This window comes from Cibotium barometz, chromosome 16 (genome assembly GCF_041138505.1).
Source record: "Cibotium barometz isolate CiBa-2024 chromosome 16, ASM4113850v1, whole genome shotgun sequence".
Lineage (NCBI taxonomy): Eukaryota > Viridiplantae > Streptophyta > Polypodiopsida > Cyatheales > Cibotiaceae > Cibotium > Cibotium barometz.
In genome coordinates this window covers 36713714-36738846 of record NC_141061.1, presented here as the reverse complement: position 1 = coordinate 36738846, position 25133 = coordinate 36713714, and the positions used below count along the sequence as shown (strand labels likewise).

The window sequence follows — 25133 nt, the reverse complement described above, 5'->3', positions numbered from 1 at the left end:
ACCTTTTTGGTCTCATAGGTCATTTTGGCCTTCTGAAGACGTTAATATATCATTTCATTTTCTCTCTCTCTCTCTCTCTCTCTCTCTCTGTCTGTCTCACTCTCTCTCTCGTGAAAGAAGTACTTTCAGTCATTAAAGAGAAAGAAAGGACAGAGAGCTTCCAGAAACACATTAGAGTGGGAGCTCTCCCCCTTGGATGGGATAGAGAAGGCCTTGATACAGCTCACCAAACAGATTATATTCTGGAAACAGACATACTAAAAGAACAGCTGACCAAGGTTGTACCTTTTGTAGACCTGGGGGACCCAATGTTTATTGAAGTAAAAGGAAAGCAAGCAAAAATTAGCTATTTTGATATGAGAGAGAAGATTGATGTCATGAAACAAACAAAATCTCTAAAAGGGACAACAGTGTGGATAGTAGATGAGCTGACTCCACTTCAACTCAAGAACAGATCAGCAGAGTTAACTAAAGTCAGAGAAGCTAGGAAAGAGGGAAAGTGGGCAGTATACAGAGGAGGAAAGCAATAATCAGAGAGTTTCACACTACACCCCCCAAGGAATGAGTACATATATATGACACATTTAGTCTTTCTTATGTAATGGATCATCCCTATTGTAATCACAACTCTTATGAGTCTCATAGGTCACTTTGGCCTTTTGAAGACGTTAATATAGCATTTCATTTCATTTCTCTCTCTCTCTCTCTCTCTCTCTCTCTCTCTCTCTCAGTTTATTGTACTTTTTAGTCTCATTTAGTTGTTCTCTATGATGAGACACCAACTTTAGATGTACTCTCAGTTTTGGTGTCATAGGCCATTATGACCTGTTAGAGACGTTAACATATCATTTCATTTCTCAATCGGTCTTGGTGAAGATAGAGATTGAGGCAAGGATGATGGCTGCTTTGGTCACACGCATGCAAGCCTAAGGAGTACATAGCTTCTCTTTCTTCCAGTTAGAGGGTTGTTCGCGGGTTGTCTCGGTTCCTTGTGAGAGGAGGAATTTGCAACCCCAGAGGGCAGAAACATGAGCAACAATTGAATGTTTCAGCAAGGGTTCATGGACTGTTTCATGGCTGTGTTTTTGGCTACGTGCATGGGCAAATTGACCGTGTTTACAGGGCCTCATGGATGTACTATCTTGGCTGATTAGAGGTGAATAACAGTGGTGTTTTGGGGCACAAGGCTGTGTGAAACCTCTATGCTAAGAGGTCCAGAGGACTGGCAGTTTGGACATGCATATGTATAAGCCATGAATGGCCATGATGTATTCATTTAAACTCTTCCATTGAATTTGAATAAAGAAATACCAAAAGGGGCGCCAAGCTTTGGGGCCAACAGGTGTCACTGTTCATTTTGTGTAGGAGCACTCTAGCTTCCTTTATCTGTCTTATTTGCTGGATTACAACTGTGTTTGGGTGACTGCTAGTCTACCGCGCTTTGGTTTCTACTAGAGGCTGGTTTCAAGGTTCCGTTGCCGGGACCATCACCAACTTTCTTAAGGAGGTGAGCCCGTGGTTGTCTTGAGGAAAGTCATTGCTGAAAATTTCAGCAAGAAGTCGGACTATGACTATGATAATGAGGAAGAGTAGGAGACCACTCCTGAGAGGACTGAGTCTAAGGATGTACTTGTAGGAGAACAGGCTGCAAAAGATGCCCGTTATGAGGCTGTAACGGGCATCTTCTGGCTATAACGCAGCCAGAAGATATGCCAAGTAAAGAGGAAGATGATGCCCAATTCAAAGCCCATTTGGCAGGGGCAGTGGATGTGCTCATGCAGCTCACGCAAAGTGAGAAGTTTGTTGAATTTATGAGGGCCCCTTCTGAGCCTAAGAAGAAGAAGAAGAAGGTGCGTTCTAGGAACCCACCTCAAGGCAATAGTGGTGCCTTCCCACAGGATCCTGCTTTTGGATAGTTTTCCAACATGCAGAACACTTATGGTGCAAAACCACAGAGTTCCTTTTTAGGGCAGCCACCTATTCCGCAACAATCGAAACGTCCAAGCTATTTTGGCGGTGGTTCCGTGTTCCAATCTATGACTGGGGGTTGTCCTCAAGGGGGCATGGGAATGCAAGAGAATTTTGGAGCTAGTTTTCAGCTTGGCATGCAAGGCAACATGTATGGTGGTATGCAGCCCGGAATGAAAGGGAATACGTATGGGGGCATGCAGCCCGGAATGCAAGGAAACATGTATGGGGGCATGCAGCCCGGTATGCATAGTGGTATGTTTGGAAACATGGGAGGATCAGCAGGATTGCATGGTATGCAAGGTGTGGGAACTGGCAATGTTGACCCTAGTATGGGCATGAATGCAGTGGGTAGCAATCTTGTGAAGCTATAACAAGAAGTTTTGGGAAGCTCTACTCCCAGTTACTTCTTATTGTGCAGTGCCACTGTCTGAGCAAGTTGAGAAGTATTGTTGTGGGTTGCCCAAGGAAGTGCGTGACTATTGCATTAGGACTTGCGTAACAAATATGTCGCAGATGATAGAGAATGCCATGACGGGAAATGCCTTACTCACTCGGGTTTCAACTGGATTTAAGGGCAGCAAAAGCACTGGAAAGAAACCTGAGAAGTCAGGGCATGCATCTCGGGATGCAACAGTGCCTGCAGAGAAGCGGCGTAAGATGTTACCAAAGCCCAAGAGAACTCCCGAGGAGAAGCAGGTTTTGTTGGATGCCAAGAAATGCTTTTTTAGTACTGAAGAGGGACATGTCTTTTAATTGTCCCAAGCGTAAGTCCAACAAGGACTCTGACACTAAAGGGGAGCCCAAGTCTAAGAAAGCAAAGCCTTCTGCAGGATTAGTTCCTGATCTTGTTGGGGAACAGCCAGGTGGTGAGGAGACTAAGTTGTGGAGAGCATGGGGCAAAATTAGAGATCAGAATGCTTTGATTTTCTTTGACACAGGTGCTAGAGCCAACTTTATCTCACCAGATTTGGCTGGCAGATTGGTGATCCGTGCAGAGGAGATGGGGCTTTTGTATAAGGCTAATATGGCTTGTCCTGGGTATGCAGAACCCATTACCCCTATTATTGGGAAACTTAGGCTTCATGTGCAAGGTTATGTAGACAGTGAGGAATTCTATATCATGCCACTTGATGGGTGTGATGTTCTGTTGGGTATGCCATGGTGCCATAGAGTACATGCGGTGGTGGATACGTACAACAGGAAGATTAATTTGACTCAGAGGGGGAAAGAGCACATTTTGGATGTAAAGCTTAAAGGGGAATCTGTTCCTATTGTATTGACTTCGGCCATTTCATCTGTAATGAAAAAGCATCTTTCTGCGTACTCGGTTTTTGTTAAGGATGCAAAAGATGATGAATCTCAACCTAATTTGTCTATGTTAGATAAAGACAAGACTGATTTCCTACATGAGTACCAAGATTGCTTTTCCGAGTCATTGCCAGGAGAACTTCCTCCGGAAAGGCTAGATGATCATGCTATTGATCTTATTCCGGGGAGTACCCCACCAAATAGACTGCTGTACCGTGTTTGTGTAGCCCAACAAGAGGAAATTATGAGCCAGGTACAGGAGTTGTTGAAAAAGGGGTTGATTCAGCCAAGCTCATCACCCTTTTGCTCACCTGTGCTCTTAGTACAAAAGAAAGATGGTTCTTGGCGCATGTGTATAGATTACAGGGTGCTAAACAAGAACACCATCAAGAATCGATTCTCTATTCCGAGGATCGATGACATATTTAACTGCTTACAGGGCTCCACAGTCTTTAGTCGAATAGACTTGAAAAGCGGGTATCATCAGATACGCATTAGACTTGAGGATGTACACAAGACAGCATTTTGGACCACCTTTGGGCTATATGAGTTCTTGGTCATGCCCTTTGGCTTGACAAATGCTCCCGCCACCTTTAACACGATGATGGACAAGATTTTCCGGCCTCATAGAGCGTTTGTGGACACATTCTTTGATGACATGATTGTGCATTCACGCTCAGAGGAGCATAGGGAGCATTTGGCCACAGTGTTTGAAGAACTCCGGAAGCATAGGTTGGTCATAAATGCCAAGAAGAGTGAGTTCTTCTTGGAAGAAATACACTTCTTGGGGCGCATCGTGTCTAAAGATGGAGTCCGTATGTATCCTTCGAAAGTAGAAGCAATTCTCAATTGGCCAGACTTGAGGACTGTGCATGATGTACGCAGCTTTTTGGGTTTGTGTTCCTATTACAGGCAGTACATATGGTATTTTGCTGAGATTGCGTCGCCCCTTCATACTTTAACAAATAAGGGAACTCCGTTTTGATGGGTTGATCGGGAAATTGTAGCCTTTAAGAAGCTTAAAGAAAAGCTTACTCATCCATGAGGATCCTCTCATGGAACATCCAGGGTCTCGGTGGACATCGCTGCTACATTGGTCGGGGCAGACTTCGCCAGGAGATCCAGAGGGCTCTCGTTGGAGGACCCATAGATATCCTTTTCATCCAGGAGCACCACCTTTCTGCCGGGCGTACCCGCACCTGCGGGAAGATCTTGCCAGGCAGGAGTCACACTTTTTGGTCACCGGCATATGGCTCCCAGGGGAACCAGGGTGGAGTATGCATCTCAGTCAGCGAGCAGCTTCTATCCGAGGTTGTGGACTCTGGCATTCTGGTCCAGGGTCGTGCGCAGTGGATCATCCTTCGGGTTGGGGAAGACCGCATTGGCTTCCTCAACTTCTACGCCCCTAATGGGGCGACCGGGAGAGCCGAGTTCTGGAGCACCATTAGGCAGTCCCTCCCCTTGGCAGACCACTGGTGCCTAGGAGGGGATTGCAACATGCTGGAGGATGCAGAGGACAGGATGGGGGGCAGCCAGGAGACCATTCATGGGCCGGAGCTCGCTGCCTGGGAGGAACTAGTGCTACAGGTGAGAGGCCAGGATCCGTGGACTCTCCCGGAGTTTGGCAAGTTGCAGGGGAGTCTATCTTTCTCGCGCTCGGATAGACGGGCCACAGGAGTTAACCTTTCCCGCATCGACAGGTTTTACATTGATGAGTGGGCCTGTGATAGAGGTGGCACAGTGGGCATACTTGCAGGCTCCTCGTTTTCAGACCACTTTCCAGTGCTTCTCCAGATCGAGGACCCCACGAGAGGAGAGCAGGGCCAGAGCGTCCGGATTCTAGATTGTCTCATAGAGGAGCCCGAGATTGCGATCAGAGTTGAGCAGGTCTGGCAGGAGCTGCAGTTCAGGAGAGGATCGGCAGCCAGCGATCTTGCCAGTGGCTTGCAGGAGATCAGCCAGATGCTCAGACAGGCTGCCTTGGACCGGCTGGAGGCCTTCAGAGAGCAGGAGAGGAGCCTACGGAGGAGTCTAGCGTCCCTCCAGAGACTCCAGGAGAGGGATCCTACGAGCCCTTGGATCTCAGAGCAGATGGAGTCAGCTCGCACTGAGATCAGATCCATCGAGGAGAGGAGGGTGGAGTTCCGATTCCATGCTCGGGCTTCTTTTTGGACACAGGCTGGAGACAGAGTGACTCCAGATTTCTTTGAGGCGACAGGGCCTCGCTTCAGACGAGAGGGTCTCAGGCGTCTTCGGCAGGCTGATGGCCAGGTTGTGGTGGATCCCCCCAGGGTCTGGGCTATAGCCACAGATTTTTACAGGGATCTTCTCTCTGCTGAGCCAGCAGATGACAGGGTGAGAGAGGCTCGGGAGGCAGTCTGGAGCTTCACGAGACCGGTTGTGCCGGCCCATTTGCAGCACTCCCTTCTTTCCCCCTTCTCGGATACGGAACTGGAGGAGGCTCTTCAGGCATTACCTCGGGGCAAATGCCCAGGAGAGGACGGTCTCTCGGTGGCTTTCTTCCAGAGGTACTGGGGCCTCTTACATAGGGGCTTCAGATTGGCATTCCAGGAGATTATGGAGTCAGGAGTCATGCCGGACAGCATGGCAGAGGGGTTGATCCACTTGATCCCCAAAGAGGGAGGAGACAGACTGGAGATTAGACAGTGGAGACCGATCACCTTGCTAGGCACGGCCTACAAGGTCCTAGCTAAGGCGATCAGCAGGCGGCTTCAGCCTCACCTTCCGGACATCATCCACTCCACGCAGACAGGCTTCATCCAGGATAGGAGCATTCTGGATAACATTTTCTCTTTCTGGGAGGCTACGGCTCTGGCTAGATTTCGACAGGAGGATCTGGCAGTGCTCCTTCTCGACTTCGAGAAGGCATATGATCGGGTGGACTGGGCCTTCTTGGAAGGCACTATGGAGAGGATGGGCTTCCCCCCTCAGTGGATCCGTGGGGTCTCTGCACTCTACACATCAGCTCATAGCCAGGTGCTGATACAGGGCGTGCCCGGAGAGAGGTTCCAGCTCTCGCGCTCGGTGCGGCAGGGGTGCCCCTTGGCGCCCTTTCTTTTTCTTTTTGTGGCGGAGGCCATGAGCACTTTTTTGATGGCACAGGATACAGGTTTGCGGGGCCTCCAGCTTCCCATCCGCACCTCGGAGGAGCTCCTAGACTCGGAGTTTGCGGATGACACTGCTGTCTATCTTCAGGGAGGTGAGGAGAACCTCCGCCGCTTCGCCTTAGCCATGGACAGGTTTTGCAGAGCTTCGGGCGCTTTGATCAACTGGCACAAGTCGTGTGGGTTGTGGGTCAGCTCTATGCCCCCCCCCCCCCCCCGGACTTGGAGGCCAGTTGACGGTTTTCAGTGGCTGCCCCCTGGCACTACAGTGCGTTATTTGGGATGCTATGTGGGCATTGACATATCTCCGGAGCAGCAGATAGCCCCCCTTCTTCTGAGCATTCGGAAGAAGCTTCTGTATTGGAGTACCGCTCGTTTATCTTTGGCTGGCCGAGTAGTTGTGGCCAACCAGGTTCTGCTTGCTACTATGTGGTACATCACTTCTTGCTGGGCCTTCTCTCGGGCATGCATTGGCCAGGTGGAGAGGCTCATCAGGAACTTTCTTTGGTCCGGTGGCGACGGGCGGCCCGCCAGGGCCAAGGTGGCATGGGCGGTGATCACTCAGCCGAGGGAGAGAGGCGGCCTGGGCATTGTTGATCCTATTTGCCAAAGCCGAGCATTGCTTGGCAAGTTGGGGTAGTTCGTGGCCTCCTGCCAGGGACTGAGCCGTGGAAGGAGTTTCTTGTTTCCAGGATGCTCAGCCGCACCCCTTCTCTTAGCGGCCCCTGGACCCCCAGCATCAGGTGGATCTTTACAGAGCAGCGATCCAGAGGAGTGGGCCTTGGCTTCGAGGAGCGTTTTGCAGCTAGCCTTTTGAGGGCCTGGGCGCATCTGAGGCCGTCACTCTTCCAGACTCCCCCGGGCACCGATGAGGAGCGCCTGAGGCAGCCTTTGATCTGGAACCCCTTGATTCGTCTCCCCAGTGGCCATATGGTTGGATCGCGGTCTCACGTGTCGTGGGGCCCGCTGAGCTCTGGCCCAGCCCAGTCCCTAGACGACTGGATAGGTTTTCAGCAGCTGCCTCTAGAGGCTCAGGAGAGGAGACTCAGTGGGATGAGGGGCAGAGAGTTGATGAGACAGGACATTGAGGCGGCCATCCCCCCGGGAGTGGCGGACCCCAGTACACCCCGGGAGTGGTGGACCCCAGTACAGGACCCTCCACCTCCACAGTGGATGGGTGTCTTTACTCGGCATGAGATCCTTCTAGCGGTCTGCGGCACAGCGGAGAGAGTCGCCCCACTCACTTTCGAGGTGGGAGAGGGTGGCCAGCTTCAGAGGACACGACTAGATTTGGATGGGCTCCAGGGATGTATTCTTCAGAGGGTGCAGGTGGTCGGCTTTCATCAGAGACAGTGGCATGTAGACCCCTCACCGGCCTCGATAGGGGAGGACTGTTCTTGGAGATTATGGGCTTGGGACAGCAGGCCTCTTATTCGCCTTCAGTGGGATCCAGGTGAGTGGTTTTGGCGAGATCCCTACTTGGCCCCTACCAGCCCAGGCATCCCCTTTTTTCAGTACACAGCGAGGCTGGGGCGGCGGATTCAGAGACACAGGATAGCGAGCACCCCGGTGGCGGCCGAGCATTGGCGGCGACAGGGGCTCTCCCCTGCCTTTCTTAGGGACTTCTGGCAGCGCCTTTGGGCCAGCTTCCGGCCCCGGAAGGTGACGCTGTTTCTCTGGCTCACAGCGCATAGAGGACTGGCTGTGGGGGCTTGGCTAGCTTTCGGCAGTCACCCAGCGTCCTGCCCTCGGTGCGGCCATGCACAGGAGTCGCAGCGGCACTGCTTATGGGATTGCCCACAGGCACAGCAGGTCTGGCAGCGCGCTCTCAGGATGGTTTTTGCAGGCTCACCAGGTGAGATGCTGGTGACGTGGGGTGCGGTGGCTTGGGCCACGGACAGCGGCCCGGCCCTTGGATATGAGGACGTCCCTGGCAGTGCGACCATCCAGGTCTCTGACAGGGCGATGGCGGTGGTTCCGACGCCAGACTTCTCTTCGGCAGCCCCTCAGGAGGGGGTCGGGCACAGATGGGAGATGATCAGCAGCATGACGGCTTGGCACATTTGGAGAGCCCGATGCAGGGAGGCCATTGACCGCCAGGCGACTCCACCGGCGGAGGTCATACAGGCCCTCTGGGTGGACATCATTCACACCTTGAGAGGACACTGGGGGAAACTCCAGGGCGACTCGGATCGCATGAGAGGGCGCCGCAAGGCTTTCCTCCGCACTTGGCAGCCTGGCCCTTTCCTCACCGCGAGGGGCGAGGATGTCACTTGGCACTACAGGCCTCCAGTTTGGCTTTTCTCACCTCCCACATGTACTACTAGGTAGCCCCCCCCCCAGAGAGCGGCCAGCCGGGGGTGGAGCTCAGGTGTTCACTGTGTTTTTTATCCCTCCTTGCGAGGTGAGCTTTGTAGCCTTATGGCGTTTTCTCATTAACTAATAGAAGGATCGTTTTTCCGGAAAAAAAAATAAAAAATAAAAAAAAATAAAATAAAGAAAAGCTTACTTCGGATCCCGTATTGGTAATACCGGATCTCTGAAAGGCTTTTGTTGTCCAGTGTGATGCATGTGGGAACAGCATCGGGGCAGTTCTCATGGAGGAAGGAGATGTGAGAGCCTATGAGAGTCGTATATTACAGAATGCCGAGAAGCATTCACAGGTCTATGAGAAAGAGATGTTGGCTGTAATTCATGCTTTTTCTACATGGAAACACTATTTGCTTGGGGCTGATTTCACTGTGCAGACAAACCTTGCGTTATTTCCTCATGCAAACTAAACTTTCTGAGAAGCATATGAGATGAGTCAACTTTTTGTCTATGTTCCACTTTCAGATTGTACATTTGGAAGGCAAAAAGAATGTTGCGGCAGATGCTTTGTCACGCAAGCCACAGGTCTCAACAGTTTCACTTGCTTATCATCATGAGCTTGATGCGATGAAAGAGTAGTATGCGCAAGATGAGAATTTTGGCAAGGTATATGATCAGATGTCTGAAGGTCAGCGGCACGATCATTATACTCTCAGGGATGGCTTCTTGTTGATGCATGGTCGACTGTGTGTTACCAGGCAGTTACGGCTCAAGGTTATGATTAAAAGTCATGCTCCACAGTATGTAGGTCATAGGGGCATTGAGGCCACGGTAAAGGCAGTTGAGGCTTTCTTTTATTGGCCGACCTTGAGACGGGATGTCGATGCTTTTGTTAGGCAATGCATCGTATGTCAGAAGGTGAAGTTTTGACCGTGAAAAGACACCAGGGTTACTTCAGTCTTTACCTATTCTAGATAGACCATGGGAGAGCATTGCCATGGATTTTATATTTGATCTTTCGAGGACACAAAGTGGGAATGATGGCATTTGGACTATCATATGGAGGTTTAGTAAGCAGTCTCATTTCATTCCCGTGCATAAGAAGATCAAAGTTGATCACATGGTGAAGTTGTTCATGGTGAACATCTTCAAGTATCATGGCATGTCTTCGTCTATCATTAGGGACCGTGATCCACGGATGACGATTTTATTTTGGAGAGGGTTGTTTGACAACATGGGTACAACTCTCAAGTTTTCATCATCGTTTCATCCACATATAGATGGGCAGTTGGAAGAGGCTAATTCCATAGTGAATATGTCCATGTGGCATCCAAGTGCAGGATGCATGTGACAATTTTAGACCTCACAATAGGGTCCATTGTATTTTGTTTTCATCTATGGAGGGTTGTAGTTTGGATTATACGGATGTTTTCTTTTGACTAATGAAGGTTTTTTTCCTGGGACAAAAAGTCTTCTCAAGTGCTATGTATCAGAGTACAACCAACAATGGGAAAAGTATCTTCCTTTGGTAGAGTTCGCTTATAACATCACCATCCATACCTCGACGGGCAAGGCGCCTTTTGAGATTGTGGAAGGAGGGAAGAAGGTACCACCCATTTTGCACACAAAGGATAAGATCTTTTTGGCTGACCAGTATGTGGACAACATGGATGAAGCTTATGTTAAGTTGGCACTCCAAAACACTCAACAAAAGCAAAAGGAGGCAGCAGGCCGTCACAGGTGTGCATTAGAGTTTGCATTGGGTGACTGGGTTCTTTTGCGATTTGAGAAAGCTAGCCTCAAGAAGATGAAGGGTAAAGAGCGCTTATTCCCTAAGTTGAGCATGCGCTACTATGGACCTTTTCAGGTATTGGAAAGGATCGGTGAGGTGGCCTATCATTTGAAGCTACCAGATCACTGGAGGATTCAGAATGCATTTCATGTGAGTCTACTTAGACCTTTCCGTGGGGATGTGCCTGAGGATGTATCAGATGAGGCTCAGGTGGAAGTGGAGGAACTTGATGAGGTTCTTATTCCCAGTACTGACAGCTGACACTACATCTGCTTATGGGACTTCTATCACATTGGTATACAACGACTATTACTACACCATTGGCTTGCAGTGAATGTTGCTACATATGCATGGCTCAGAGAGGTTGGGACGTTGATCTTGCCATATTGTACTTTTCACTTTTAGCTAGATCACATGGCTGATATCTTACTGTATTGGGCAGCCTTCGTTATCAGTGTGGTTCCGCTTTGGATGTCTCGCTGTATCACCAAAATGCAATCGAGGATGCTTGCCATTTTTCAAGAGGGGGGTATGTCATGACTGTGTGAATTTGTGCAGCGTAAGTGTGAGCATGGTGGTGGGTCACTTGGGACAAGAGGACAGGTTTTGAAAATTAATAAAACCCCATGTGTGGAGGGGACAAGGGAACAAAGGTTTTAAAAACCTTTTAACCAAAGGAATATCTCCTTTGGAGAATCGTGGCCCTTTTTAGGGGAATCCCATGTTATTTTTGGACTCTCTCTCTTTTTGAAAATTAATAAAACCCCATGTGTGGAGGGGACAAGGGGACAAAGGTTTTAAAAACCTTTTAACCAAAGGAATATCTCCTTTGGAGAATCGTGGCCCTTTTTAGGGGAATCCCATGTTATTTTTGGACTCTCTCTCTTTTTGGACTCGTGGGTTGGAAGGAAGCGTGGAGCTGAACAGCACGTAGGTTCTCTCTCTCTCTCTCTCTCTCTCTCTCTCTCTCTCTCTCTCTCGCGAAGAGTCTACTGCAGCATACACACGCATGTGCTTTTGTCTTGGAAAGGGTGGGCGGCTGGTGGACTGCAGCTACACGCAAGAGATTTGGTGCTTGGGAAATCTGCGGACTGGCTGGGCGGCACGCTGAGGACACACAGGACAGAAACAATCTTCTCTCTCTCTCTCTCTTTAGCGACGGCTGGACTACATGTGGACTGGGCTGTGGCGAACCGGCAGGTCTGAACTGCACATGGGCAGGCAGTCTGTAGGTGAACAGCTCTCCCCTTTGTGAGTAGGCCGGCGGCCAGGACTGCAGGACAGCAGGTCTCTCTTTCTTCCATCTTCCCTCTCTCTTTTCGTGAGTTGTTGGACTGCAAGGGCAACACTCGAAGCTACATTCAGGTTGCAGGTGGAGGTGTGGGCTGAAGCCTTTCGTCTCTCTCTCTCTCTCTCTCTCTCTCTCTCTCTCTCTCTCTCTCTCACTCTCACGGCCATCAAAGAAGAGATCTCCAAGGAGATCACAAAGGACATGGAAGGAAAGCTCGAAGCCAAGCAATCAGGATGGGTCGAGGTGGTGAAGAAGAACATCCGTAAAGAAGTGAGAGAGGAAACTCAAAGGGAAGAAAACCAAATCATTCACACCACCATTGAGGAGGAGAAGATGAGGCATGCCCGTCGCCTCAACATTCGAGTCACAGGTATAGCCGAGACACCCGACTCCACTCCCGAGAAAGATGCACAGCTTCTATGCATGAAGCTCGGCTACAAGGAAGAGCACCCTCTCCCCTTCACCAAAGCATGGAGAGCCGGGAAAGACTTAACACGCAAGCGAGCCCTCATCCTACAGTTTGCAGGAGAGACGGAGAGGGTCACCTTCATGAGGAAGAGGGTTATACTACGGGGTTTAGAGGGAGCTCCTATTTTCTTGGATGATGATCTCACGAGGATGCAGCTTGAGCATAGGAGAACTTGCATGCCACGAGTCTTACACGCGAGGAGAGAAGGCAAGAAGGCCTTCTATCGAGATGGTCGGGTCATCATTGATGGCCGGCCCATGGATTAGCGGTTTGGGGCCTATGGGACACAGACCAGGCCACTGACAGAGATACACATAGCAGTATGGAACTGTAATGGTTCACTATGGGTGCAGCCTGGACGACTGGAGCATGTTATGGTGGGGAGAGACATCATACTTCTGACAGAGACACATCAGAGCCCAGAGAGAGGGCTACCTCGAGTAGAGGGATTCCAGTGGGAGTCAGCATACAGGAGGACCACACGCCAGGGTACCTCGAGAGGGTCGGGGGGAGTAGCAGTCCTATTCAGACGAGAGCTACAGGGGAGACTGAGAGTGGTAGCACAGGATCCAGAGGCCAGATACATGTGGATCAGCTTACAGCTCTCACAGGACAGGGTTATATACATAGCTCTATGTTACTTTTCTCCATCAGGATCCTCCTATGTCATTACAGAGGACATGCCACAGGAGGAGGAGATAGGAGCCTCGCCATACACTTGTCTGTCAGAGGAGATTATGCATTATTCTACACTAGGGGAAGTATTTCTTACGGGCGACTTCAATGCCCACACACAGAGCAGACAGTGTGAGGTGTATGACTATGATGACATGGAGATCCTCCACCCTGTGGATCCAGAGGAGATAGGGGCTAGTCGGGCATCAGAGGACACTGGACCAGACAGAGGACATTATGGAGACCACTTACTAGAGTTGGGAGCCAGGCATCGTCTCGTTATTTATAACGGGATGCTACAGTGGCCGGGATCAGGAGGACTGACATGCTTCCCACATGGGGGTCATACACAGACCGGAGGCACGGTGGTAGACTACATTATGGGGTCTTTGGAGGCATCACAGCTTGTCACCTCATTCTCCATTCCACCTCGTCCTATTGGGGCAGATCATACATACTTGGCATTTTCACTAGCCGGATCACCAGTATCACCAGCCCCCCACATAACTTCACACATGACATGGCAGACATATACACTGGCAGAGTAGAGGATGGGCTCCTACTCATGGATCCCCTGGCATCTATGGATACCATTACAGCCCAGCTCGCATCACTCCTACACACGGCTGCATTACAGAGCTTCCCACATCGTGTACACTCAGGAGAGCCTGCGAGACCTGGGACTATGCCCCAGAACAGATGGTATGATGACGAGTGCAGAGCCCTATACTCACGACTCCGCATACAGAGAGCCTTGGGAGCCATCACAGAGCAGGAGTCGAGGAGAGAGATGAGGAGACTTACTCGCCGCAAAAGGCGGGCCTTCGCAGAGATGCAGGAGCTAGAGATCTTTCATTTCTTCATGAGTAGAGATAGCCCTGTCTCATGGCGGCACTTCAGAGAGCCCCGGACCCCGACACCTATTGCAGACCCACAGACATGGCACACATATGCAGAGGGTCTATACCATGCCACAGGAGCCTCGACCCACCACAGCTAGCTTCTTTACCCACTCGATGGTACAGGAAGCTATCCGCCGCCTACAGCATGGACGGGCCGCCGACCATATGGGCCTGCAGGGTGAGCATCTCATATATGCAGTAGATTCTTTAGCTCCTTTTCTTGCACACCTGTTTAACAGGGCACTAGCAGAGGGTTTGCCTGCGGAGTGGACGATGCACACCATTGTGCCGATTCACAAAACAGGGGATATGCTCGATCCGAGCAACTACAGGACGGTTATGGTTGGCCACGTGCTGGCCAAACTCTATGGTGCAGTGCTGGAGCAGGAGCTTAGCTTATATGCTGAGCGAGCAGGTTTACGCTCTTCAGGGCAGGCAGGCTTCAGGAGAGCTTTCTCTACCACTGACCATGTATTCACTTTGAGATGTATGATTGATCAGGCCAGAGTGAGGAAGAGAAAGCTCTATTGCTGCTTTGTGGATTTCCGCAAGGCATTTGACACAGTACCACGAGAGAGGCTCTTTCAGCGCCTGCAGTCTCTTGGCATACCAGCAGATATGATATGGGGCATCTATGCATTATATGAGCAGGTTTTTGGGCGAGTCAGATGTCCAGGAGGTATGTCCGAGACTATTGCTAGCACCATTGGTGTGAAGCAAGGATGCCCACTTTCCCCCACGCTATTTGGGTTATACATTGATGAGGTGGCTGACTTCATTACACAGGGAGGCGGAGATGGAGTTGATTTAGCAGGTACCTCAGTACATATTATGCTCTATGCTGATGATATTGTATTAGTGTCTGAGTCCCCAGGGGGTCTACAGCAGCATCTACATGCACTCCATGATTTCTGCACACAGAGGGGTCTTACTGTGAACCTTGGGAAAACCAAGGTTATGGTCTTTCATACATCGAGACAGGGCAGGAGTCATCTGACATTCACTCTCGCAGGATGCCAGGTGGAGGTGGTGACATCATACGTGTACCTAGGGGTTACCTTCTCTGCAGCAGCCACACGCTTTACCATGGGTTCAGCAGCCAGAGCTAGATTGACACGGGGATATGCAGCATTGGCTATGCTAGAGAGACAGTGCCACCAGGCGCATTTTCAGGAGCCCCGGACGAAGGGGTGGCTATTTGACACATTAGTCACACCGGCATTGATGTATGGAGCAGCAGTATGGGCGCCAGGCCTTGCTACCCATTGGTGGACACAGATAGAGAGACCACAGGCCCTCATGATGGCACGCATGATACGCAGCAAACCGTCAGTACCTCATGACATTATCCGAGCAGAGTTTGCTGCGCCTCCTATGATGGTAGAGGCCATATTTCAGACTATATGCCTGCTAGACAGATTCAGAGAGATGCCACAAGACAGATTATCATACAGAGCTTTTCAGGCATCTAGACAGTTGGCTGAGGCAGGAGACAGAGGATCATGGTATGCACAGGTCACACATTGGTTCTCACAGCATGGCCTAGACATGGATCATCTACCACCATTCCAGTATGACAGGGATGCACCACATATCCGTCTCTCTCATAGTGAGAGGAACAGAGTATTGAGACAGGATCTATGGCAGCTCTATACACGAGAGACATGGATTTCGCCTACACAGCCTCTTCCACCGAAGATGCTATACTACAGAGATCACTTCATGAGTATCACTGATGATGGATTTATAGAGAGGCCTAGATACATGGAGGGCTTTTTACCACACGGCTCCCGAGTGGCTATTGGTCAGCTCAGAGTTTCATCACACCGATTGGAGATTGAGACTGGCAGAGCAGCACGGATCCCCCGAGAGGAGAGGGTATGCAGATTGTGCAGAGAGGAGGTGGAGAGTGAGGAGCATTATGTATGCAGATGCAGAGCATATACAGCCATCAGAGAGAGATATCCCATTTTATTCAGAGAGCCACATTCCCTACGCCAGATCTTTGAGGCAGCAGACCAGCGCATACTGGGGAGATACATTCTAGACATACAGCGCCACAGAGAGACATTATTACAGGCTCAGACAGCTCCAGAGGGGGGGCGACAGACACAGATTACTACATTTTTTCAGAGATCCATACCCCTCCCAGCCCCTACACGGCAGGGAATTACTCTCCAGAGAGCAGAGACACTTAGAGCCCGCAGGAGACAGAGGACACCTGGCTTTCGGACACCACGCCTATACCAGAGAGAGATGACAGAGATCAGAGCTCAGTTTCACAGAGAGGGTGCGGAGCGACTGGCTCGCTTCAGAGCACACCCAGGCATGTTCTTCAGGGAGCTGTGGACACCCCCTTCACTGATGTATACCATTTTATACCCCCAGTATGGTACAGGATGGAGCTAGCTAGGTTGCATATCATGATTGTATACTCCATGCATATAGCTTTGCATTCTCCTAGTAATAGAGCTCCATCCCCTGCACACCCAGATTCAGCTTTTTTATTCAGTACTTTTTCATTTTGTTGGGATGACAGAGGATACCCCATACATGTACTCCGATTTGTCTCATAGGCCGAGTTCGGTCTTTTGGAAGACGTTAATAAAATCTTTCTTTCTTTCTTTCTCTCGCGCTAGACGGAGGTTACAGCGGCAGATTCGGATTATTCTTGCGAGACATGCGGGACACCCAGTCAGGGTGCTGACCATAGAGGATATTGAGGAGATCCGCCAGCGTCCGATGCGGCACATATTATGAGATGGAGGCACCTCCATAGTGTACCCCCCCGTCCCACATGATATTGTATCCCCTCACTGTACTCCACTCACCTCCATAGCGTACCCCCCCCCCCCCCCCCCGCCCCCTTCACTATATTCACACCCTATAAGGGTTTCTGTTTACCTTCCAGTTCCAGTTTCATTTTCTAGGTGCCAGTAGTATCATCTTTATTTTTCATTTTCTGGTTTTTTATCCAGACATTGTATCAGATCCACCATGATGTAACTTTTTGGTCTCATAGGTCATTATGGCCTTTTGAAGACGTTAATATAACATTTCATTTCATTTCATCTCTCTCTCTCTCTCTCTCTCTCTCACCTTCAGTGGGCCATCACAGCGCAGGCGGGTGGAGAGGTATGGAGAGGCCTTTGGTATCTATGATTGCTAGGCTTATTAGAGCCAAGGCTGTGGTACCTCATGAGATTATTCGAGCAGAGCTGGCGGCTGCCCCTCTGGTGATTGAGGCTCTTACGAGATCAGTCTCCTACATACATGGCTTGTGGGATCTCCCCCGAGACAGATATGCACGCCTCGCCCTGGAGTCCTCCCGACAGTTAGCTTTACAGGGAGACACGGCTTGTTGGTATGGACAGATGACATCTTGGTTCCAGGCACATGGTTTTAGCATGGATAGATTGCCTCCCTTCCAGTATTCTCTGGAGGCACCCTCTCTCACTCTTACACGGACAGAGATTACCAGACTCATCCGTCAGGATTTAGTTCAGCTGGACATTAGGAGGACATGGATACAGCCGACTGAGGAGCTGGGCACGAAGATGGCTTTCTACAGAGAACATTTTCTTCAGCTCACAGCAGATGGTTTTGTGATCAGACCCAGTTACATGGATGTACACTTGTCTCATGCAGTACGATGTGCTATTGGTCAGATTCGCACATCCTCACACCAGCTTGAGATTGAGATTGGCCGATATAGAGGTATACCAGCTGAGGCCAGGATATGCCGAGTATGCCATGGGGAGCCAGAGACAGAGCTGCATTATATATGCCATTGTACTGCATACTATGAGATACGTGGTCGTTTCCACTGTTTATTCAGAGAGGGTTTTGGACCACTTTCCAGAGTCATGGGGTACCAGGACCAGAGGTGTTTGGGATTGTTCTTGCTTGAGCTGCGGAGACATAGAGATAGCCTGCTTAGGCGCACAGAGAGCCAGACTCAGAGGCACATTACAGACTTCTTTAGTCCGGCCATCACTGCGCCAGATGGACCACAGCAGCAGCAGGACATGGATACCGCCCACACCAGGGGTACACTGATTGATCGTGCGATTGAGCTTGGGTGGTCCAGACGCCCACGACCACGGAGGAGGGCATCCCAGCATAGACGGATGTTGCAGCGGCAGATTCGGATTATTCTTGCGAGGCATGCGAGACACCCAGTCAGGGTGCTGACCACACAGGATATTGAGGAGATCCGCCAGTGTCCGATGCGGCACATATTATGAGATGGAGGTACCTCCATAGTGTACCTTCCAGTTCCAGTTTCATTTTTTAGGTGCCAGTAGTATCATCTTTATTTTTTCATTTTCTGGGTTTTTTTATCCAGACATTGTATCAGATCCACCATGATGTAACTTTTGGTCTCATAGGTCATTATGGCCTTTTGAAGACGTTAATATAACATTTCATTTCATTTCATTTCATTTCTCTCTCTCTCTCTCTCTCTCTCTCTCGGTCTTGGTGAAGATAGAGATTGAGGCAAGGATGATGGCTGCTCTGGTCACACTGTTCGGGGGTTCTTCTCTCGGTTCCTTGTCAAAGGAGGAATTTGCAGCCCAAGAGGGCAGAAACATGAGCAACAATTGAATGTTTCAGGAAGGATTTTTGGACTGTTTCATGGCTGTGTTTTTGGCTACGTGCATGGGCAAATTTACCGTGTTTACAGCGCCTTATGGATATACTATCTTGGCTGATTAGGGGTGAATAATAGTGTGGTGTTTTGGGGCACAGGGCTATGTGAAACCTCTATGCTAAGAGGTCCAGAGGACTGGCAGTTTGGACATGCATATGTATAAGCCATTAATGGCCATGATGTATTCAATTAAACTCTTTCATTGAATTTGAATAAAGAAATACGGAAAGGGGCGCCAAGCTTTGAGGCCAACAGGTGTCGCTATTCTTTTTGTGTAGGAGCACTCTAGCTCTCTTTATCTGTCTTATTTGCTGGATTACAACTGTGTTTGGGTGACCGCTAGTCTACTGCACTTTGGTTTCTACTAGAGGCAAGTTTCACATGATGCATGAAACTCATAATCTCTTGTTGAAGGTCCATGTGGAAATCCCCAAGTGATGATAACCAATCACACGGTACACCCCAAAACCACATCAATAGGACCCATCTCCAGCACTACCAAGTCACCCTTCCAAGTATATGAAGGAGATAAAATCATTTCAATAGGACATGCCAAGCTAGTCTTCTCATTTTCTCCATTGGCTACCTGCACTTGAAAGATTATGGGTAGTTCCACCGGAGAAAGCTTGAAAGAAAGAAAGAAAGAAAGATATATTAACGTCTACAAGAGGCCAAAGTGGCCTATGAGACAAAAGTACCAATACATCCAAAAGTCAAGGAAACTAAATGTCCCGAGTAGAAAATGAAAAGCATAAACTGAAAAGACAACTAGCTATAACATGTGGCCAAAGAGGAACTAGTGGCCTGATACAACTGATAAAAGTTTGGAACTGGAAAAATAGTAGACTGTGGGAAGCAGCTAAGATAGACTCATCCCATAATGTCTTGCATAGGTCGATCCAGCATGGACAGGCTGGAGCGCAAGGTCGTGCCGTATGACGTCGTGCCAATATCGCTTGTATCCTCTGATAATGTCTCGGCTGGGGCCGCGGCCCGCAGCGGGTCGTGGACGTCGTGCTCTACATAGCGCTCCAGCTCTGTCTAGGATTTGGAATCGATGAAGCCATGGGTACTTCCGGAATCCACTAATATATGCACAACTCTCCCATTGATGGATCCAACCAAACGTAGGGTGTTTGGGCTCTTGCAACCCACCGTTAGCTCTTGAGAAATAGAGCATACACCCGCTGAAATTTTTGCATTTGTGGATGCAACTTCATCCAACACATTCCCTTTGTCTCCTCCATCGGGATCAAAAGGAAATTTTCCATCTTTTATTCCTCAAGTGACTCATCATGTGCTTCTTTATTGTACTCCTCAATTTCTTCCCCATCATGAGAGTCCTTGGTATCTTTCTCCTCATCCATGAGGATCATAGTGGCCACAACCTTCTTTGACTTGCATTTGTGCCGAGGTGACCGCCTTTTTTTGCATTTAAAACATAGACCTTTGTTCCTCAACTCTTCAATCATAGTGGCCACAACCTTCTTTGACTTGCATTTGTGCCCGGGTGACCACCTTTTTTTGCATTTGAAACATAGATCTTTGCTCCTCAACTCTTCAATCTTAGGGTCATCTACTCTTTGAGTTTTATTGAAGGTTTGGGGAGGCTTCTTGTTAAAGTTATCCCCTTTCTTTGCATCATAATAGGCTCCGCTCTTGGGCTGTCCACCCCCAAATTGTAGGGAATCTTGGAATGGATGATTGGGTTGAAGGAAGGGAGCTTTTGCCAAAGTGGGAAGGAGTGATGGTTGGCTTAGAAGAGTCGTTTATGGTACCCATAGATTGGGATCTCCTATATTTTGGTTTATAAAGCTCTGCCAATCTCATGGCCTCATTGATAGTGCGTGGTCTTTGGGCTGAAACATCCGCCATGATGTTGGAATTCAAACCATGCACAAACTTTTTCATCTTCATGTCCCCATTCAATCCTTCCACAAACATTGAAAGCTTCATAAACTTCTTGATGTTCTCTCTCACCAACATCCCCTTTTGAGATAGCTTATGTAGGCATATGCTCACTTATAGTAGTGCTACGTGTGAACAAGGCTTAACCAAGGGTACTTTTTTCCATGTGGTTTTTCCCATTGGATATCAAGTGTGAAAGGACACTTTATCCATTTAACTTTTGTACTTGGATATTATATGGATGTGACTCACATGCAAGAGTTGACTTGCATTTGTGATCTACCACACACCTTCTTGCTCTCTCTTTGTCTTCCTGCAGCTAACCCTAATCTATAGGAAACCCTAATTCTGTGTGTGAGTCCAACAATTGGTATTAGAGCTTGTTCCTCATCAGTCCCCTTGTGGTGATCCCTGTCCGTCCGTCTTCTGTTCGAGTTGTTCGGTCTGCCCTCTGTGCGTGCGTGTTGTTCCACCCAGCGCGTCCTTCCACCACCCACTCACCGCTGCTCCGCCTGGTTCTCGCCTCAAAAGCCGGCGGCTCTAGTGCCCAGACAGTCGCCGCCGTGCCCAACCAAGCAGCGGCCTCGGCGAAAGAGGCTCAAAATCAGTAAATTGAGCCTCTTTCAGTTGACCTCAATTTACTGTTTTTGACCTCAATTTATTGATTTTGACCTCTCACCACGAAAAGAGGCTCAATTTTGGTTTATGTGTCATCGGATGGAATTTTGCATTTTTTGGGCTCCTTTCGTCCGGTAGTCGTGCAGTCCATCGCCGCTTTCGACCGTTTGCAGCTCGATGTCGCCATTGCTATCGCCGTCTGTTCGCATGCAGCTCGTCTGTTCGTCTGTCACCGTCGCCGTCTGCAGCTTGTTGCCCGTTTGCAGCTCGTCGCTTGTCCGCCACCACAACCCTTCCTTGGGCACGTCCAGTTTCAGTCCCTTTCCAACCCTTCCCATCGGCCTCCTCCCACGTCTTCCGTGGTCCTCTTGCCTCCATGTTCTGCGCGCCTCTCCACTGTGACCTCTACATTGCCCCCTCTGCTCCCATCAGCAAGTTCAGCTCCACCTCAAGTCGATTACAACTCTCCAGGTCACTGTGCAGGTAAAAATTTTTTGATTTTACAAATATCAATTTGCAGACACGTGTTGCAAGTGCAAGAATTTGAGGGTTTATGTGAGTTGCTCTTTGAAATTTGGGGGATTTCTCAATTTGATGCAAAATTGGGCAAAATTGAATATGTTGCTGTGCTTGGAATTTGGGGGTTTTTCAAATTGAGGTGAAAATCAGTAAATTGAGCCTCTTTTAGTTGCAAAAATATGAGGTTTTTGTGAAAATTGGGCAATTAATTGCACATTGAAGCAATTGCAGTGCATAAAAATTGGAGCTTTTCAGTTTGGAGCATGTAACAAGGGATTACATCAGTGTTTTGTCACATATGTATACACATTGAGTGTACTTGGAGAATGGTGCAGGTTTATACTTGCTTGAGGTTGCAGGCAAAAGTTTGCACAGGACATTTGGCTGCCTGGCAGTGTACATTGGTGCTTGGTTTGCTTGCAGGTGTATTTTGTCTACATGGCTCAAAATGCTATAGATGTAATTGTTGTGCTCACCCAAGAGGACAAGTTGGATGGATCAAACTACTTCCTGTGGAGTTTTATGATCCGTAACTTGCTGGTAGCCAAAGGGATTTTATAGTTGAGCCCATGCCCATGCCCTAACTAAGGTTCTTACTTTATTACACTATCCAATATAGAAGAAATCACCAAGTTTTTAGAGATTTTGACATTTCTGAGAGTGGCCAAAGAGACACCCTTTGATGACATGCTTTTAGTGTTAATAGAAGAAGACCGTCATCTTAAGGATCAAGGCAAAAAGGCATTTGATGTAGACAAAGGTATGCCAACCAAATGGAAAGGAACGAAAGGGGGCATGATAATCAAGTGCATTTACTGGTCACATAGAAGCAAAATGCACAATACATGGTGAGCTTTCATCCTTATGAGCTTGCATGTTTTTAATGCCTTCCCATTCTTTTCTCCATTTCTTATATTTGGTTCACACAGTTCTTGTATTTTGGGCATCCTTAGCTTCAGTCCTGTGCATTGGACTTGAGCTTCACATCTTCTACTTTCAATGCAAAAGGTCTTTCTCATTTTATTTCTAAGCTGCCTTTAAGTCTTGCATATCTTGCAAAATTTATCTCAATAGCTCATGTTTGTGCATTTGTTTACCTCGTAAAATTTGTTGGTTAAGGGTTTGGCCAATCATATTTTTGTAATCATAATCAGCCGAAATTTGAAGTTTCTTTGAGTGGAACTCCATCTGAGTGGCATTTCTATTATCGCATGGGTGTGAGGAAAAGATGCTTGTTCTGATTGGTATTGACACAGCAATGATAATGGTGCTAAGTGTTCTGAATTAAAATGAGAGTTGTCCCACGGACTTAGCTTTGCTATCCAGGTGACTCTTTTCTTTGGAAAGATGTCAATATTTTCAGGTCCCTAAGGCCAGAAACAGCATAGGGAAAAAAATACTAGAATTGCTTAGAGTTGTGCTGTACGATGCCTAGAACATATTGGGGGAGCGAATTTAGCAACAAAATGGATTGAATATGAAAGTGAGTATCATTTTTAAACACTAGTGAGATGAAGCCGCACGTTCCTGTGCTTAGACTGCAAACTCACTCCTTACCAAATTCATTTTGTCTGAGAATCTAATCATAAAAAAAAAAAACCTTCGATTGGTTCAGGCAAAGATTCCTGTTTCAGCCAATACAAGCAAACACAAGTAGAGCATATGATGTGGGAGATATGACTCTCTGTGACAAGAACATTCATGCATTGTTAGGCTGATGATAACTTAGCTCATATATGTCCCTTAGACCAGCCTTTCTGACAAGTCTTGTTAGTTATTTGGAATCATATATTGTTATGATGTGTTAAATTAGTGCTGTCTATTTCCATGGGCCAGTTCTGTTTTCTGGAGACATGTGCCTTGTTTCAAAAGCACTATGCAAAGACTGCCGTTCTCAATATGAAATATTTTGAAAATTTCTATAAGAGCTCACAAATTTTGCATGAAAGAGGCACGATTGAAGTGAATGTTGGTGTGAGCCGTTGGTCCATTCTTTACTCTATTGCAGCAAATATGCCAGCAACTGCATGCTCTCTGGTCTGCTCCTATACGCATAGTGGTTTGTGTATATTTATTATACAATCAGCTTGGATACTCTTCTTTTGCTGGTGCATCGGTGCTCTTATTGCTGTTTCCCTTGCAGGTATTCATTTATAATCTCAATTTGTGCTATTAATAATGAAAATAAACTTTGAAAACGTTTTTCCCATTCTTTTTGGAATGTCCATCCTATTTCCTCCAGCTTCTGAATGAGCAAGAGCCTTTTGCTGTCTAACCATTGTCCCATTTAATGCCCTAGGCCTTCATGATAAACAGAATGCGAAAATATACTAGAGAAGGTTTGGTACGCACTGATAGACGCATTGGACTCATGGCTGAGATCCTTGCAGCCATGGATATTGTGAAGTAAGAGTTCAATTTTATCATTGTTCAAACGCATGCACCATTATTTTGATAGCATTCAAGCCTCAAGGTGCACCTTATTCTTGATGTTTTTTAAATCAAAAATAGTATTTCTGAAATACCCAAGCTGGGACTAATTAGTTTTGTTGTGTTCGCTGCCTACAGATGTTATGCTTGGGAGAACAGCTTTAGGTCAAAGGTCCTAGACATTCGTAATGATGAGCTTGGTTGGTTTAGGAGTGCAATGACATTGGGATCTGTAAGTTTGATGTTTCTTTTTTTTCTCTCATTCAGCAGATGTTACAACATCCAAGGGCGTCATAAGTATGATGCGTTCAAGAGTCTATATATGAAGAAGATAGCGGTTCTAGTGTCACAGGAATTGAGCTGATTATTTAAGTCCTTTAGCTTTGTTTAAATACCTTGATGGAAGTGAGCCATGTCAACGATTTGAGTCTAGGCTTAATATATATGAGCCAACAGATTTCCACACAATGGAGAGATCATGGAAGCTGCACCTTTGGATTTGAATATATGAAGTTTTGGGCCTAATTTGGTAGGAGAGTTTAAACAGTTGCTCAAACTTGGGACAGAGAAGAGGGTAGAAGACTACCAAGGGATGCTCAGAGAGTGCTGCAAATTGATTCTGATGCTTTTCAGGAAATTTCAACCAACTTTTAACTATGCTACTTGCAAGAGAGCCTCCCACATTGATAGATCTACAGCATTCCACAGAATTTGGGAACATATTCCACAGCTTGTTTCGCTGAAGTTGAGGATGATACTGGTTGTCCCTTTTACCTGTTCAAAGGTTTAGATAGCACGTCACACCTTGCATGTGGCAAGCACAGGAATGATGATGGCATGATGTAAGCACACTTTAATGCTATATAGCCAGGATATTGCTATTTATTTTATGGTCAATATGGGACATGAATCCATTTTTGTTGATGGTTTCATTCACCGACTCCCTAAAGGGCTGTATGCGACCAAGGAGAGTGATCTGGCCTTGGCCACTTTATTCCCAAGCAGAGGTCCTTTTACAGGTTATCGATCCTTTTTGGAAACATGTGAGACACCTCTGATCTGGAACCCATTGGTCCGTTTGCGTAGTGGTCACATGCTGGGGGCTTGCCCGCACGTATCGTGGGGAGCTTCGAGCATGGGTGCCACTAGGTCGCTTGGAGA

General features: G+C 48.0%; 1 protein-coding gene across 2 annotated transcripts in view; it reads left to right on the top strand.

Annotated features, from left to right (window-relative positions):
• The window catches only part of LOC147630603 (ABC transporter C family member 2-like), a 107786-nt gene that overhangs the window by 38007 nt on the left and 44646 nt on the right, over nt 1–25133 (top strand). For both annotated transcript variants that reach the window (XR_015267679.1, XM_086810541.1), the window contains exons 12-14: nt 23551–23685; nt 23842–23948; nt 24111–24204. Coding sequence is in view for 1 of the 2 variants with exons in the window: in XM_086810541.1 (XP_086666667.1) it covers nt 23551–23685; nt 23842–23948; nt 24111–24204 (336 nt within the window). In the remaining variant the exon portion in view is untranslated. The remainder of the gene's footprint in view (nt 1–23550; nt 23686–23841; nt 23949–24110; nt 24205–25133) is intronic.